This window comes from Rhizopus microsporus (genome assembly GCF_002708625.1).
Source record: "Rhizopus microsporus ATCC 52813 unplaced genomic scaffold scaffold_38, whole genome shotgun sequence".
Lineage (NCBI taxonomy): Eukaryota > Fungi > Mucoromycota > Mucoromycetes > Mucorales > Rhizopodaceae > Rhizopus > Rhizopus microsporus.
In genome coordinates, this window is record NW_019671953.1 from 42620 (window position 1) to 59944 (window position 17325).

At 37.2% G+C, this 17325-nt stretch overlaps 6 protein-coding genes across 6 annotated transcripts; 5 read left to right on the forward strand and 1 right to left on the reverse strand.

Moving 5' to 3' along the window:
- Positions 1–206: 206 nt before the first annotated feature.
- RHIMIDRAFT_274988 (uncharacterized protein) lies at positions 207–1444 on the forward strand. The gene is made up of 3 exons (XM_023612514.1): positions 207–390; positions 444–560; positions 616–1444. The coding sequence occupies exons 1-3, from the start codon at positions 384–386 to the stop codon at positions 1275–1277; spliced, it is 786 nt and encodes a 261-aa protein (XP_023461048.1). The 5' UTR covers positions 207–383; the 3' UTR covers positions 1278–1444.
- A 4558-nt stretch (positions 1445–6002) lies between these two features.
- RHIMIDRAFT_316839 (uncharacterized protein) lies at positions 6003–7601 on the forward strand (the record flags this gene model as incomplete). The annotated part of the gene is made up of 10 exons (XM_023615079.1): positions 6003–6175; positions 6228–6466; positions 6516–6602; positions 6655–6726; positions 6779–6907; positions 6962–7108; positions 7158–7278; positions 7326–7377; positions 7430–7501; positions 7554–7601. 10 exons carry the CDS (start codon positions 6003–6005, stop codon positions 7599–7601), a joined length of 1140 nt encoding a protein of 379 aa, XP_023461049.1.
- A 1531-nt stretch (positions 7602–9132) lies between these two features.
- Positions 9133–9976, forward strand: RHIMIDRAFT_242769 (uncharacterized protein; the record flags this gene model as incomplete). Its single annotated transcript, XM_023609837.1, has 4 exons — positions 9133–9408; positions 9471–9517; positions 9571–9723; positions 9784–9976. 4 exons carry the CDS (start codon positions 9133–9135, stop codon positions 9974–9976), a joined length of 669 nt encoding a protein of 222 aa, XP_023461050.1.
- Positions 9977–10244: 268 nt separating this feature from the next.
- On the forward strand, positions 10245–11026 carry RHIMIDRAFT_100964 (uncharacterized protein). The gene is made up of 3 exons (XM_023605107.1): positions 10245–10487; positions 10544–10643; positions 10692–11026. Exons 1-3 carry the CDS (start codon positions 10319–10321, stop codon positions 10858–10860), a joined length of 438 nt encoding a protein of 145 aa, XP_023461051.1. The 5' UTR covers positions 10245–10318; the 3' UTR covers positions 10861–11026.
- A 735-nt stretch (positions 11027–11761) lies between these two features.
- RHIMIDRAFT_303782 (uncharacterized protein) lies at positions 11762–16431 on the forward strand (the record flags this gene model as incomplete). Its single annotated transcript, XM_023614428.1, has 13 exons — positions 11762–11860; positions 11917–12525; positions 12577–12837; positions 12895–13043; positions 13108–13802; positions 13856–14461; positions 14521–14545; positions 14598–14694; positions 14716–14896; positions 14955–15445; positions 15494–15718; positions 15781–16194; positions 16243–16431. 13 exons carry the CDS (start codon positions 11762–11764, stop codon positions 16429–16431), a joined length of 4041 nt encoding a protein of 1346 aa, XP_023461052.1.
- A 205-nt stretch (positions 16432–16636) lies between these two features.
- RHIMIDRAFT_209463 (cytochrome-c oxidase, subunit VIIa) lies at positions 16637–16804 on the reverse strand (the record flags this gene model as incomplete). Its single annotated transcript, XM_023607140.1, has 1 exon — positions 16637–16804. The coding sequence occupies one exon, from the start codon at positions 16802–16804 to the stop codon at positions 16637–16639; it is 168 nt and encodes a 55-aa protein (XP_023461053.1).
- Positions 16805–17325: the final 521 nt, after the last annotated feature.

Consider the following 17325-nt stretch of genomic DNA (forward strand, 5'->3'; position numbering starts at 1 on the left):
CAACATACGCAACATACGCAACATACGCAACATACGCAACATACGCAACATACGGTGCATACGGTACATACCACTTTAGGAAGTTTTTGGCTGTGAAATTTTTATTAATTTTCTACTGGCCAACCACTGCGCATTTACTGGACAATGAATTTTTCGAGGGAAAATTTCCCATAGTGTACGGTGCATGCATTACACACGATATATAAGAATGAAAAGGAGAGAGCTGATCACACAAATATTTGTCCCCGTACGAATATAAATACTCTCCTTTTCTTTTGTCAGTGTTGCATTTTATTGTATAGCGCTTTCTTCGTACTCTCTTCAAATAGCAGTTTTCTTTGGTTATTACTGAATTTAATTTTAATTTCTATTGATCTTTGGCTATGTCAAGTAAATTCACTTTATTAAAACAGTAAAAAAATAAATCACTAACATAGTACTAGAATTGACCGATGACCCTATCCTCATTACCCTTTCAACCCGTCCTGGGACTGATCTAGCGAGCAAGATGCTGTTCTATGAGGCAGAAATCAAGGAAATAGTTATCAATGAAATAACAGGTATGTTTTTAACTTGTTTTGTCATGTTTACATCCTTTTAATCTTGCAACTCCAGATGGGAAGGTGAATGGTATTGCATATGATATAGGTCAAAAAGAGTTCAAAGATGGCCGAAAAAGCGATATTGTTTATGGAATACCAGGAGGAAAACACACCATGGCTACGCCACCAGCCTTGGTTGAAATACAGCAAATAGTCGATATGAAGTTTATGAAACGCTTGACGCGATATTGTTTAAACATTCACGATCTAACTAAAGTAGAACCTGTAGTAATGATCTTTGTGATTCAAGGATTCTCGTCGAAAGCTTTTATGGAAGAAAATTTTAACCAACCACAGAACAAATCATACTATACTAGCAAAAAGTGCCTTTGGGCTAAAACCTGTCGATTTTATTCCCTTGATAGCATCTCAGCAAATGTAATGAGCGAAAACACTATGAAACCAGTAGTTGCATTAACATATTTTCTTTGCAACCAGAAGAAAAGTTTATTTGGTCTCGAAAAAAGTGAAGATCCTGAGCTAAGATGTATATACCGAATCGCTGCAAGATCGTTTGAACCATACACAACAAAGGAAGAGGAAAACTACAATCATATAATGGATGTAATGAAAAACACAAACAATCAATTCCAAAAAATTTCAAAATGTATAGATGAGCTTAAAAGAGCGGAGAACGATGATGCTATTCTTAAAAAAAATCAAGCGATATGCTGAAGACGGTTTCGAGTATACAAATAAGAAAATCAAAATGGTTGAAGAGGATGAAACTGGGACGATCACACCTATTGAAAAAGTAATCACTGTAGACAGTTATTTCGTAATTAAGCTACGCGAAGAACCAGGAAAATTTTCATGGGATGAGTGTTATAGAAAAGGAAGAAGTCAAAATTTGTTCGAACGCTACAAGTCTCCCTTAACAGTGAAAGATGCTTTTCATAAGAACACTTTGTGATTATAATCCTTCTTCCCCCTCATATATTATATATAAGTAGCCTTTAAAAGATCATTTCATGCATATCATAAAATAAAAGAGCTTCCCAAGGGGTCAATTAATGTAAACTTTATAAAGAGGTTGTCTTTAATAAAATGAAAGCCAAAGTCCTATTCTAACAGCACTTTTATCGTATTGCGTATGTTGTGTATGTTGTGTATGTTGTGTATGTACCGTATGCTGCGTATGTTGTGTATGTTGCGTATGTACCATAATAGAATAGCTAGGATTTAATTTGATTCGCTTTAAGTATCTTTATATCTCATGAAAGTAATAAAGATAGCAACAAGCTTACAGTTCTCGATAACCTAAGTTGGCCTAAACCGACAAATATACTTTATGTACAGAAGCACACACATAAATTTGATATCCCAAGATTTCTCAGAATACCTAATCTAACTCAACACACTTATTGTTGTTTATGGTAGAAACGGCATTAGTTTTGAACAAACTTGGATTGAGTAATATATTTATTATTATGGACAATGCCACAATACACAAAACACCTGAAGTTCTTAGAGCAATCCGTGACCATGGACAAACACCACTTTTTTTTATTGCCTTAATCGCCTCTTTTGAACCCAATGGAAGTGTGCTGATCAATAATTAAAGATGAGGCGCGTAATATACCTTTTGGGAAGAACGAAATGTTTGCTGACAGAATTGAAGAGGCAGTTAAAAAAGTTGTACCTGAAGACTGTCAAGGTTAGATCCGCCATTCACGAGGATTATTTACAAAGTGTATGAATATTGAAAGAATATAAGCTTATAAATAAATTTAGTTTTGTTTGAACTACCATAAGTTCTTTTTTTTTTTTTATTGGTTTTGTGATGTGTATATTGATGGTCAAACATTTCTACTGATGATCAAAAATTCCTACTGCGAATTTAAAAAATTATATTGAATTCAAAAATTTCTATTGGCCAAAAAAAAAAAACTCTATTTTTCAAAACCTCTATTTTCAAGCGCAAAACACTGTATGTTTGCCACACGCTATTCAATTTATATCAGACTTTTCAAGGGGTCAAAATGGATAGCACGGTGCACTTCAGAATGCGCTTCAAAATTGGGTAATACTTCGTGCGCTCCAGATTTGCGCTCCAGCATTTCTGGATCGCAACTGAAGCGTCATCATTCATTCATATTCAAACTCATCCTATCCAATCATGGTGTGATGAGTAAAAACTAAACCTCTGTTGTGCTGAAAAACTATTAAAGGTCGGCAGTTAGTGCAATCCATTTTCTACTGTAATTAAGATATGAGTGTCTGTAAATAGCAAACATTTGATTTTTTTTCACATATGGGTGGATGCTTAAAAGAACTTTCTATACCTTGGACGGGAACTTGCCACATCCTCAGTTCCCTCTATGTCAACTTTAGAATTGGGGGCATACCTATCTCAGTCATAGTTAACTTCGATTTAACTTCGGATGCGGCACTCTTGTTTAAGGACTAATGGTATGGTTTGTTGAAATGCCGCTTTGGCGATTCTGGTACCCTCTATATACTGTTCTTTTGGCTTAAAATAATATTTTTCAAACGTGTTTTACCTCTGACTCCAGTTTGCATGATGTTTCAGCTTTTTTACGTTAATTCCTTCTAAAAGAGCTTTGGTACTGGCCGCAGAACGTGTTGAATGAGCTTTGCATTTTGTTATATCTACACCAAACAATTGTAGTACGCTCTTGATCTAGTTAACAATTGTAGAACCGGAAACTGGTGCTGGTGCTTTCGATTCATGTTGATATATTTAAGGAATATTGTATGTTCTTCACTAATTCCCAACCTACTCTCTCGCGCCTTACTGCAGTAGCCCCACAGTGCACATACAGGGCATACTTTGCTGTCTTCGATTCACCCAAGCTTTGATACTTTTGCTGGTCCTTCCTTTGGAGCTCTTGCCAATAGAGTTACCCCTATGGTATTTGGGCTAGTAAACGGCACATCAATAAACCATTGCACATAAAGAACAATTAAATAACCCAATTAGAATCAAGATAGTTCATATCTATTTATAAATTGGGAGTTCTTGCCTATGTGTGAATATTTATCACTGTGACAGTTATAAGTCTAAGAAAAAATTTATTTAGACAACAGTTCGTAATACATCGCTATTGTCCTGTCAACGTCACCTTAAGCATTGGTAATCATTATAGCTGAGATAACTTTATCCGATTATTAGAAAAAGTATAAATAGATCTCCATTTTTAATTCAATAAAGGATAACTGACTTTCAGTCTCGTTAATTCTTTGTTTATTTCCTTTAAATACTTCAATCCCTGTTGGTCTTGCAACTGCGTCAATAAAGTGAAAGTCGATATCCCGACATTGTAATCGCCCCAAATCCGATTTTGGTCGTCAGATAGTCCCCAAGCAAAGCAGAATGATGGTTTTTTCTGCAATATGTCCAACAATAAGTTTGTATTCACGGCCCAGTTTTCCTTTATGGAGGTGATTACCAGCAATGGGTCCCATACTTCTTGATACTTATTGAGAATTTGTATCTTAATATTCCTGACAGACTTGAAGAACTCCTGGGCGAAAATATCATTCACCAGTCCACCTCGTTCCGAATGAACAACGTTGTATACTGGCACCAATCCCGGTCGGATGGAATTCAAGTGAGACTTTGAATACCTGGATAAAAAGCTCAAGTATTCAACAACTAGTCTTGTGTCTTCAGACAAAGGATTAGCTATCTGCATCCTGCATCATCTTACCCAATTTCTCCAGTATTCGTTATATGCTTGAGTCGAAGTTTTCCTGTTCTTTTGTTGTAGCATCTGCGTTACGGCTTTTAGGAGGCCCTTTTTTTGACGATAATATCTGATAACCTCCTAAGTACAACAAAAAGCTATTTTTATTGTCATGGACAATTGTAGAATTCAGCACTCTCGCTTTGCTGTGAACGTTATAAACAGAATGGGATGCAAGTCTTTGTTTATGCTACCTTACTCCCGTTTCTCGAACCTTATTGAGGAATATTAGCTCAAGATCAAGAGTAATATCAGAAGAAACTCGCTGAATAAGGAAGACATGCCTACTCCCCATATCAGTGAGGCATGTGAAACAGTTACCATTGAGGACTGTCAAGATTGGATCAGGCACCCTCAAGCCTTCTGAGTCAAACCTTCTGGAAAGATGCATTAATAACGAGATTGACTTCAGGTGATTGAAAATCCATAGTATAAGGCATTTCCTATTTCGCCTCGTTTTGTTTATTGCATTCGTCTAAAAAAGCAAAATCGTCTTATTTTCAAATACTTTACATTACCGTCTTAACTTTTTCGATGACATCACACAAATTAAGGCATGTACAGAGATGAGCAAGTTGATAGAAGCTCTAAAGTAATTCACATCAAGCTTTTGTCATGATTGTAGATTCCCTGTCGACCAAAGCTATAACCACTATAATAAATATTCACAATAGATTGAAGAGTAATCGATGTATTTTGATAAACAGAAAAAGGAACCGCATGCAGATTACCTTTGGGAATGGGGTGCAACCAAAAGTATTTCAAGTGGGTACACTAATGTAAATCAGTAACTAACTGAAGTTCACTGATTTAACAAGTAGGTCATTCTGAGTCACCCCCTGAATATAATCGAAAAAGGAGAAACCATATACTCTTTGAACTACGCCTATCACAAGTATACATCTCCCCTTTTGGATTATATATGGTTGCAATCGTCTGTAAGACTGTGACAGCAGCCATACATATCCGATCATCGCTACACAAGTGCAACACGGAATGACTTGAGCACTTGAGCACTTGATCTGCCTTTTCCGTTGTTACGTGGAAAATTAAAAAATCCAAGCAAGAGTCTATCATCCTTTTTTTGGAGTAACAATGTTTATTCAGTGGATTGAACAATAATGGAAAGTGACACAATATTGCATACACGCACAAATTATTGTTCAGGGTCATGTTTATTAAAAGAAAATCTAGGCAGAAAAAATATTATAAAGATTTATTATATATTTTTAGTACTTGGGAAAATAAAGAATAACCTTCAATTTATACACTTAATCATGCAATCCAATGGTATGAGCTTAACTTCTTTGGCCAATGCCAATCGGCAAAGACACTTAATGCTAACATACGACTTAGTATGCCTTTACAGCAAAGGGAAATGCAGATACATCCTATAATTAAATAAGCAAAAGAAAGAATAAACAGTTTCATCAGACAAGAGATCACATTGAGAGCAGAGCATCAGGTGTATGAAGAGGAAAACATTGTCAATGGGCACAATATACGACAATAACACAAGAAGGTGGTAGCAAGCTCTCCTTTGAGAAATACACAAGAGGTATAAACACACGTTCTGTTAAGCAGAACAGTCGTTCTGTACAATCTGTATTACGCAGATTTTAGTATATATATTATGTTATGTAGAAATAAAGTAGATCTGGTAAAAAAGTAATCTTGTTGCAAAAATAACATGATCTTATTCAAGCTCATATCCTTGATCTCAATTGCTGCTCTAAGCGTGAATGCCATCGATGTCGCGTCTATTTCTGAATGTCCAAAACTAGGTCCTAGAAATGGTACGGCAAAGGACGTCACTGATCTTCGTGTCGATGATATCCAAGTCATTGCTGCATTAGGCGATAGGTACAACAGAAATTAACACTGCAATGGGGTAATAACCTTTTTATATTCATAGCATTATGGCTGGGTTTGGCATGATGGGTATCAATAACGGTGAAGGAGGTACTGGAATTTTAAACTTTAGCTCAGTATTGGAGTTCCGTGGTAACAGCTATGGAATTGGTGGTGATACTGGGGCTGTCACTTTGGCAAACTTTATAAGGAATTATAACCCAAACGTGCACGGTGCATCGACCTTGAGCCATCTTGCCTCTTTATGCTATGGCCCCTTGTGTATTCCGCCGTTGTCCTTATGTAATTTTTTATTTATTGAACCTTGTCGTATCTTTAACACTTGTACTAGATCGACCCTTGAGAGATAATTTGAATGCAGCCCAAAGTGGTGCGATGGCAATGAACCTTGACTACGAACTTGACTACCTTATTCCTCGTAAGTTGAATATTATCACCTTAGATAGAATATTGTAATAACTTATGGCTAGGTATCAAGTCTCATTTCCTATTGTCTGATGGATATAAAACTACGTGGAAAATGATTACAATTCAAATAGGCAGTAAGTTAATGTCACATATATAAATGAGCACCTTTACTGACTGTTGTGAAAGGTAACGACCAATGTGCTTCTTGTAACATTTTAACTTCAAAATACGTTACCCCAGAAGCTTATGGTAAATACGTGGATGCTGCTATTCAAAGAATCCAGAAGGAGATTCCTAAAGTTGTGGTGAATTTGCGTAAGGTACTACTCTGTTATCCAGAACCTTGAGCCCTGACCTATGTCTATCTAGTTGGATCTTTTAAAGTCTCAGGAGTCTTTCCTTTAACTGCTGGCCAGACGAAATATTGTAAACCCAATGGTATCTTGGAAAATAAGATTGAATGTAGTTGCTCCAGCTCTGCAGACAAACTGGCAAGTATGGATGCTGTCTCTGATGGTAAGAATAAACAGCCGAATTGATTTAGTTCCTGACTTGTTGTGGATAGGATACAATAAGCAGTTGCAGGCAATTGCTGCAAAGTACCCAGGAAAGCCTGGAGGAACATTTGCGGTCATGTACACTCCTGCTCCAATTGACTTGTCTTCTTTTCCTGTTGATGCTCTTAGGTATAGTAGACGTTATTTTTTACATTCGTCTAATCTATCTTTTATAGCAACCTCGATTGTTTCCACCCTAGCTTGAAGGGTCATCGATGGATAGCAAAGGTAAAATTGGTTTACTCATTATATAAATGTCTTAATACATATTACTTTATAGACCTTCTGGAATCAATTATTCCTCAAGAATTCTGAAAAACCTCCTATCATCAAGTTTGATGAAGGCCTGAAGGTAAGAAATGGGATTCGAATAAATATAGTACTCTAACTGAGCCTTTCTTTAGATTTATTGTCCTACTGATAGTGATAGGTTGCCAACCATCTCTGTCTAACTAAAAGACTAATGAATAAAAAATAACGTATTACTCGCTTTATACTTACCGAGGCACTAAGGAGTGTACTGCCGTTATGGTCAGCGCATTAAATCCAGGAACACCGTTAATTTTTTGGAAGGCTTTCATTGTCATGTGCTGATTTGTAAATATATATTTAATGCAATGTTCACATCACGAATTCCACACTGTACCACAGCATTTGAAGGGCCAGGAGCAGATGTGTCTTCTTTATCAGCTTTCAAATAGGTACGGATATTCTTAAGGATTTCTTTACACCCTCAACATTTGTGGAGAAACTAGCGTACTCCAAAGTAACCAAATCACTTGCATATCGGAAGAGTTCAAAAACTCCAGAAGATCTAAAAAGCAGGATATCTATTAATATAAATTCATCTTTAACATGTATTTTGCATTATCTTTAGTGGAGCCACCCGATCCCTCCAGAATATCATCATTAACATCCCGTTTATCAAAAGGCTCATTGACCAAGGAGGGTTGTGATAGGAAAAGCATGTATACTAACGAAAACGAGTTTTCAGCTTGTCGATCATTGTTTGAAGTAGCCTTCTTCTGTTTTCTTTGCCTTGATTGCCTGGTGATGTTCGGGCGTACCTTACAATTTTATAACTATTGTCCTTTTGTACTTGAATAAATTTCTTATACTTATCATCACATTGGATAATATCTTGTACAACATTATCAATAAGGATGTTGGAACAAGCACTTTGATTTTTACCTTTGTATTTTTCTTCTAACACATAAAAATTATAGTATATTATGTAGGAATTGTCTGAATTTCTGACTCTTTTTTCCAAGAATTTACTTGACAAGTGCCAATTATGTTTCCCGGCAAAAAGAGCTGAAACTATGGTGTACACTACGCGCACGAAGAAGTCCCCGAGAAGGTTAATGTTACAAGCGCTACCTGTGATGCCGTCAACAAGCCTTTTCAATATGCAGCGTCACGTTAAGCTTATTCAGGAACAGACATCTTTCCATGTTCATTGATGTAGAATATAAATTTATCTTTTAAAGAAGAAAGAGATAAGAAATGATTTATTGATTTTATGTTACCAGTTTGATCAACAAAGAACAAAACCATTCACGTGTACTTGTAATAAATTCATAAAGAATATTTGACTGGAGAGACTTTGGTTAAATAGTCATTTTGATAGTGTGAAGCTGTAAAGCGACGATATAGGTAGCGCCTAGAGGAAAAGCCTGTAGCATCAACCTTCTTGTGGATTTCCTCGTATACCTATTTACTATTATCATTTTCCCTTAACTTACAGATACATTGACTTGTCTTTTTTTAAAAAATGAAGATTAACCTTGACAACACCATTCAGCTATACTTGTCCTTCAAGGCTTTACTAATCATATTGGCTTGGTATTCGTTGGCTCTAAACAATAAAGCGGACAGAGAATTGCGGTCAAAATCAAGCAACATGTAAATTCAAGAACCGCTTAGAAGAAGTAAGCAATACGTCACATAGATTATTTCTCCTCTTCTTCACTCTACATATCAATGTCTGACTTTGGCGATTTCAACACACCTTCCGAGGATCCTACTGCCGACTTTCTTGCTCGTGAAAGAGCAGCTTTAGGCGAAGATGCTGATTTATTCAACACTGAACCCATTCAATCACCTGCAGTTACTAATCTGATGACACCTTCCACTTTGCCCATGTCTCCCTCGGTCTTTACTGAACCAACTCCAACCATGTCCACTCCACCTGTGGATAATACATACTCTTCATTTGAAGCAGAATTCCCCAAGGCTGAAGAATTAGAAACCTCACAGGTTTGCATTTGTAAAAAAGATGAAAGAGCCAAGTTTACAAATATGTCTCTTTTATATAATAGGCATTCTATAAGGCTTTATTACCAGAAGAAGAACCAGAGACAGTTCGGTAAGAATGACTGCATATCTCAATAACGGATTAACTTCAACTTGCTTATAAAGTCAATGGCGCGAGAAACAAGCTGAAGTAATTGCCGAGCGTGATGCTGTTTCCTCAAAGAAGAAGGAAGACCTCGTTAAACAGGCTCGTGAGGAAATTGACAAGTTTTATGAAGATTATAACGATAAGAAGCAAAGAGCGATTGAAGAAAACAGGTAAAAGATGAAAATAACCAGAAAAAAAAAAAAGGATGTAGCTTATCCCCTTTTTTATAGAGCTCGTGAAGAGTCAACCGAAAAGAACCGTGAAAATATATCTTCTTCAAGCAATGTTTGGGAGCGTGTTGTGAGTGAAGTTGATATTAAAAGTGCCAAGACAGGTTATCATACAAGAGATGTTTCTCGCATGAAGGAACTCTTGCTTGATCTTCGAAAGGATACGTCTGCTCCTGGAAATGTTGTAGCTTAATAAAGATAATGTGATTTCGTGGAAAAGAGTGCTTCTATTGCAATAAGTAAAAAATGCAACATGTTACTCTTTACATACACAAGACAACAATGTGTTCTTTCTGGATTCAATTCTGGGAAAAATCGTTCAGTGGAATACAATGTATCCTCTTCATTTTACTCGAGTGTGTTCCAATAGACTACCTTTCTTTAATTAATAACTCTTTAAAGCAATTGATTAACCAATCTTTATAATTACTGTCTGTCACACAGACTGCGAGCAAATTATTTTTGATATCTATAAATAATACCCATTTCCCTTTTTTTAATTTCTTTATTTTTTTAAACTATTCCCATAGCAACAATGAAAGCAACATATACCTTAGTCACTCTATGCTTGTTATTTCATCTTGCATTAGCCGATATCTATAACCAACTTCAATTTATGAAGATTCTTTCTCCTACAAACGGACAAAGTATACAAGCCGGAGAAAATGTTACTATTACATATGTGATGCAACCTCTTGTCTATAGTAGCTATACATTATATGCTCTATACTCTTGTTCTTATATATATATTTAATTATAGAGCAAGTATCAAATGGGTATGCAAAGAATATCGTCATCAATTTTCATAAAAGATCCGGAAATACCAAGCAAGAAGTGATTGAAAATATATGTCCTACTTGGTAATACGAAACACTAGTAGTTTATCTTTTTTCTAATTCCTTTCCTAGTCCACTTGCTGCTAAACAAGACAAATATGTTACATATACCAAACAATGGACGATTCCCAAAGATACAACCCCTGGCTCTTATGCATTTGATTTTGTGGAAACTGTTCAGCTTCGTAGAGCAGTGGCCACCTCTTCTGAAACAGTTAAAGTGAACATTGTGGACAATTAAGGGATATTTAAATCGCGTCACCTTTTGTGAGAAATAAACTTTTTCCCCCTTATTTTTGTTTCTCTTTCTCTCTTTTTTTTTCTTATTTTTACTTTTTATTGTTGTACTTTTTTATGTTAACGAAGCCCTTTTGTGGTTGTGGAAATCAACAAGAAGTAAAGAAATAACCAGTAACAGATGAAATAAAGAAAAAGAATTTTTTATTGTCAGAAAGTCAACAATTATTAATATTATGTAGAGTATTACCCAACCAATCTATATCAACTCTTGTTATAGAGAAACGTAAAGTGTAATAATATATCATAGTTACCAACTTAAAGGATGTATATATAATTATTATCTATATAGTATACTTGATGGAATAACGCCCTTATTGTTCTTTATTGTTTCGTGCACGTACTTGTCTATCAAGTATCATCACAGTCATGATTACACTTTTGGTTTACCTACTGTCAAAGCACTTTCCATGTTTAGGACCAGTCTTTGCTTATTGATTGTCACTTTACTGGAAATAAGCAACTGGGCATTTTTATTTGCTTGGAGATTAGAGAGTGTTATATTAGAAGGAAGACCTTGTAAGGGACCACCTCTTTATCAGATTATCAACCCTGGACTGGCCTTTATTTCAAGAGTAACACGATCTGCATATATACATATACAGCCTATACTAATCTGCATACAGTTTTATGTTCTAGTCCTCATTATCAAGTCATTCACCGCAACCAAGTTTACTAGATACAACACTCATCTCTTATTCTTTTATTCCATCATCTTATTGTCAGCTATTGTACGAGTATTTGATTACATCTTTACAGACAACAAGTGGTTTATATCATCATCCATCGAAATATATTCTGCCTTGATTGATCTCGGTTTATGCTTTATATTATGGATGACCATCATGACTGCACCTTCCGAATTAGATCAAAGAGAGCTAATCGATTTTGAAGATAATGACGACAATGTGCTTGTGATGCAAGATGGAAATGTAATTCGAAATGTACGTATACGTCTGTTACAAAAGAGGGGGAAAATAACGGATATTTTTTTGTGTAGGGTCGTATATTAAGCGCAGAACCAACTGCTTCTCCACTTTCATCCATTACCTTTAGCTGGATGAACCCTCTGTTGAAGGCAGCATTTCATTCCCGTCTTACAGTGACCTCTTTATGGGAGTTGCCTGCACGACAGAGAGCAAGGGAGAACTACCGTCTGTTTGCTGAGCAGCAAAGAGCGTCGACTGCTATCACTGTCTCATCGCTTTTACAACGGATATTCAAAGCCAATCGAGCAATTATCATGCATCAGTTTGTCACAGCAATTGGAGCTGTCATCTTTCACTATACCAATCCTTACTTTTTACGTCAGCTATTGAATTACATTCAAGCACATCAAAAGGAAGACAGGGTGGATAGGGAAATGGGTTACTTGTATTGTTTGGCATTGTTCATCTGTAGCGTGATCAGCACCCTAATAGCTTCCCAGTCCTTGCTATGGGGCAGACGATGGCATGTCAATATTGTTCACATGCTCAACTCGGAAATATACGCGCATGCCCTTCGTCTCAAGCAAACGCATGATATGTCTGAAGACGAAGAAGAAGAGAAATCGAACTTGATCAACCAGGACACAGAGCGGGTAGCAGAACTAGCTTCTTATCTTCATGTAAAGACGTACATACGCGTGAATACTTGTCATAATAACATTGTCTTGTAGATCTTTTATACTTGTCCCCTTGAAATCATAGCAGGTGTTGTGTTTTTGTACCAAATACTTGGTACTGCCTTCCTAGCGGGTCTGATCGTTATGGTTATTGCCTTACCATCCACTCATTATATTAATCAAAAACTCATGAAGGCCCAAACACATTTGAATGATGCCAAATCTTGGAGAATTCGTTTGTTGAAAGAGCTTTGTGAAGGTATGAAGACGATCAAAACATTAGCCTCAGAAAGAAGATGGGAAGATGCAATTTCTGTAAGTAGCAACAATAGCCATTGCCACATACACATACATATACATATTATATTGTAGAGTGCTCGAGATGAAGAACTTGTCAAGTTGATCAAGGTATATACACAAAACACCTTATTAAACTTGATCTGGTTTGCCATGCCCGTATTTGTAACTACGACATCATTTGCATGGTACACACTTGTCGAAAAGAAATCATTGGATGCGAGGTAAGCATTGCAATGTCTAAAATGACGAAATGAATACATTGTTTACTTGATATTCTCTATATAGCACTGCATTCGTCAGTATTGTGTTATTTGGTATGTTACGTGATCCACTGAATGTTGTTCCCCAAGCCTTTATAGCCTACAATGACATCTATGTTAGCCTTGGTCATGTTGTCCGCTTCTTGAATACTGAAGAAAAGAGGGATGATGTAGAAATCGCTGCTACATGCGACAGTGATAACGACGATGGTGAACATCCTTTTGACTATGAAGAGCAATCAAAAATCACTCTTCGTACTGCTGTATTTAAATGGCCCAGTGGCAACGACGTTTTCAAACTAAAAGTGCTATTTGAACTCGAAATTCCATCCAGTAGGCTTTCTGTTCTTTCTGGGCCATCAGCCTGTGGTAAAACAAGCCTACTGAAGGCCTTGCTTGGTGATATGCCTCTAGATTCAGGAGAGAAGCCCCTTTTGCCCTCTCGTTTTTTGTGTACAGCTAATACACATAAAAGCCTCGTTCGGGATCCTGTATGTCCATTGTTTTACTTACACAAGGTCGCTTATGTGCCGCAGACGGCTTGGATTGAACACACGACTGTAAGAGAAAACATTTTGTTTTCAGAGTCTTGGGACGATGCAAGATACAGAACCGTTTTACATCAATGTGATCTTCTAAGGGACTTATCGCTCTTTGAAAACGGAGATTTGACCGTCGTGGGCGATAAATCAGCTATATTTAACAATGGTGTCAACATAGGTACATGTCCACAAACAAAGGAAAGGGCCCTCTTCTGACTATTGCTTTCATAGAGGCATTGTATCACAAGATATCGCTTGCTAGAGCTGTTTACTCAAGAGCAAAGACTGTGTTGATAGACGATATCTTTCAAGTGCTCGGTAAGACAGTATCTACTTTTATATACGAAAACTGTATTCGTGGTGATCTGATGCGGGAAAGGACCGTGATTGTTGCTGCGGCCTATCCTGACATGTTTTGGGCTCGCGATGCAGCTATCTTTATCCATATTTCTCTTGTCTCCGACGGCCAAGGCGTAGTAGACTCTGTCGAAACTGATCCAGAAAAGATTGTGGGAATGATTAAGCAGCGACGGGCAGACAGATTGACGCTGGTCGATGCCGTAAGACACTATGACATCTTTGGGGATGTAGTGGATGTCCTCTTTGAGAATAACAGTGTTATGGCGGGCGTCTTTACAGAAGACGAGTTCTTCGATGAAGCTTCGATCATGCCAGCTTCGATTCGATTACTAGACGAAGAAGAGAATGCTAAAAGAGATTATGCCTATGCGACTTATTTATCTGCCTGTGGTGGATGGCAGTATTGGACTTTTGCGGTGCTATTCACTCTCTTGGCATGCATATCAAATATAGCAGAGAGTTATTGGCTAAAGGAAGGTAACCTGTTCATCTTCATCCTATACGGCCACCCAAAATAATCATGCTTGGTTTTATAGGTTTGGTCCATGACTTATCCAACACGTATCTACTCCTTTGTCACCAATTACTACGTGCTCGTTTACTTGGCCCTTAGTCTTATCGCTGTCCTGTTTAACTTTGTTCGCACCATTATCCAGTACCGTGGATCCCTTCGTGCCTCTAGCCGACTCTTTTTGGGCCTCTTGAGGTCGGTGTGTCACGCTCCTATTCAGTTTTTTGAAATAACATCACCAGGTCGGATCCTAGAAAGATTCATAAAGGATATAGAAATAGTCGATGGAAGTATAGGATGGCAAGTTGGATTCTTGCTACAAATGGCATTTAGCATCATTGGGGCTGTGTTTACAATTGGTATTATACTACCAGAGTTCTTTGTAGTCAGTACGTTTGCAAGTAAGTATGACCTGTTTGAAAGGATGGTGTTTTCTAATTCCTTTTTTACTGTCATTAGCCATAATCTATCTTTATATTGGCATAATATATATTAAAGCCTCTAAAGAATTGAAAAGGTTAAATGTCAGCAGTCGCACGCCCATCCTTCATCTCTTCTCTGATACATTGACTGGATTGCTAACAATACGAGCCTATGGTGAAGAGTGGACAATGATGAAAAAGATGTTCAATAGACTCGACGACAACATGAGACCATTTTATACTCTGTGGACGACTAACAGATGGCTCTTTGTACGTATTGAACTGTTAGGCACCCTGTTATCCTTGTTCATTTCCATTTTACTTGTCTATAAAATGGATATCATTGATGCCGGCATGGCAGGCATTGCACTAACATTTTCAACAAACCTACAGGAATATGTATACTGGCTGATGCGACAATCAACAGCCGTGGATATACATTTTGAATCAGTCGAAAAGATCAATGAGTATATGAATGCTCCTCAGGAGCCACCTAGCATTGTTGAAGGCTCTCGCCCGCCTGCTTCAGTAAGTCTACTGTATTTACATGACATATATAAGCTGACATAGAAATAGTGGCCTACAGCAGCAACGATTCAAATCAAGGATCTCATGGTTAGTTTCAATCATTCTGAAGTGGATGCTGCATTAAAACATGTTACTCTCAATATCTACTCGGGCGAGAAAGTGGCGCTGATCGGAAGAGCAGATGGGGAAAAGAATGCGCTCGTCTCCAGTCTATTTCGCTTTGTAGAACCCATGGCAGGATCCATAAAGATTGATGGTGTTAATATTGCTTGGGTAAAAAAAAAAGTACACATATGAGCAAAGTATCCACAGGCTTTATTTATGATAATAATTAGATCGGTGTTGAAGATTTGAGATCACGTATTACATACATTACAAAAGAAAGCTGGCTACTGAGTGGAACAGTTAGAAGTAACCTGGATCCATTTGGAGAATACGAAGATTATGCACTTTGGCAAGTCCTGTACAAGGTTTATCTTGCCAAGCCTCATGATCAGTCACAGAGATCCAGCCATAGTGGCAGCAGTAGCAGTGACCTCAAAGGCTTGCCCTTTTCTTATATTCATGATCTAGATTATGATATCGGTAAAAATGGCTCTCGTTTTACCGTCTGTCAGAGACAACTACTCTGTATTGCGCGAGCCTTACTTCAGGACTGTACGAGACTAGTCGTTTTTGAAGAGGCTGATTTGAACATAGAGTCTCAAGAAATCATTCGATCTGTGATAGACCAGGAATTCCAAGAATCCGTACGTTATGATTATCATCATTTATTATTCGCTCATGCTTCTTTATAGACACTATTGGTCATACCTTATTTACTACGTCAAGTCGTGTATTATGATAAGGTGATTGTATTTGATCATGGAACTATTGCCGAAATGGATTCACCTGGAGAACTGCTGAACAGACAAGGTAGTTTGCTACAGCTGCTGTGCGATAAAGCTGGCATTTTGGATGAGTTAACACTAGACATTTTTTCATAAGAATTGATTCTCTACAAAATTATGTAATAAAGCTATCGTGTACAAAAACCAAGAATATAGGCTTCCTACTATTTTTTTTTTTATTTATAACAAAAAAAGTGTGAGTGAAAGTGTAGCTCAGCTCTCTATTTTTTTGCGTGTATTTCTGCGACAAGAGTTAAGGTGTACTGCAGCGTGTGTATAGTTGTATTAAGCGATTGTGTGTTTATTGCTTGCTAGCTTCAAGTTTAGCATAGTAGGCATTTCTGCGGTCAAGACTGGGAATGTGGTAGGTGTGCCAGAAGTAGTAGCCAGCACCGAAGCCAATGGCGAGAGAGACAGAAATATCTCTGATGATTTTCTTGCGAAGAGTGCCAGTGATGGGAGCAACCATTGTAATTAATTTAATAAGAGAAGAGGAAAACTGTGAAAAAATCGTCCGTCAAAAAAAATAAAAAATTGCCTGGGCTACGGGCAGCGCGGTTTCAAGTTTATATGACGTAAATGCTATCATCCAATCAAATACATATCTACGTGAAGTATAAAAGCTGACTGGTACTGAGCTTGAATAAAACACACTTGTATATATCTAAACCCTGTTGGAGGGAACCGTGTTCTCGACGGCGATTTCTCTAGTGAAAACCGAGGGTCTTCCTTCACCTCTCCAAATGGCCCAAGAGATATCGAGCATGTTTTTACTTGCATTTATATCTCTGTTCCACAGTATATTGCAGATTTTGCAATCTAATATACTGCGGGACTTTTTACCATTCGAGAGCTTCTTTTGTTCTAGTCCCTTCTGTTTACAGTTGTTGCAAACCTAAATAGTTGATGAAACAAAACTGTCATTAAATAACATTGACTTTATCAGTCTAATTTCATAAGAATACCTTCGACGTTCGGAACTCATTTATG

What these genes read in the sequence shown, in the direction of transcription:
- RHIMIDRAFT_100964 (XM_023605107.1), top strand. Translation starts at nt 10,319, where the DNA reads ATGAAAGCAACATATACCTTAGTCACTCTATGCTTGTTATTTCATCTT. An exon ending in GATGCAACCTCTTGTCTATA is followed by an intron (nt 10,488 to 10,543) that starts GTAGCTATACAT and finishes ATTTAATTATAG; the next exon opens with AGCAAGTATCAAATGGGTAT. An exon ending in GAAAATATATGTCCTACTTG is followed by an intron (nt 10,644 to 10,691) that starts GTAATACGAAAC and finishes TTCCTTTCCTAG; the next exon opens with TCCACTTGCTGCTAAACAAG.
- RHIMIDRAFT_274988 (XM_023612514.1), top strand. An exon ending in AGTTATCAATGAAATAACAG is followed by an intron (nt 561 to 615) that starts GTATGTTTTTAA and finishes TTGCAACTCCAG; the next exon opens with ATGGGAAGGTGAATGGTATT.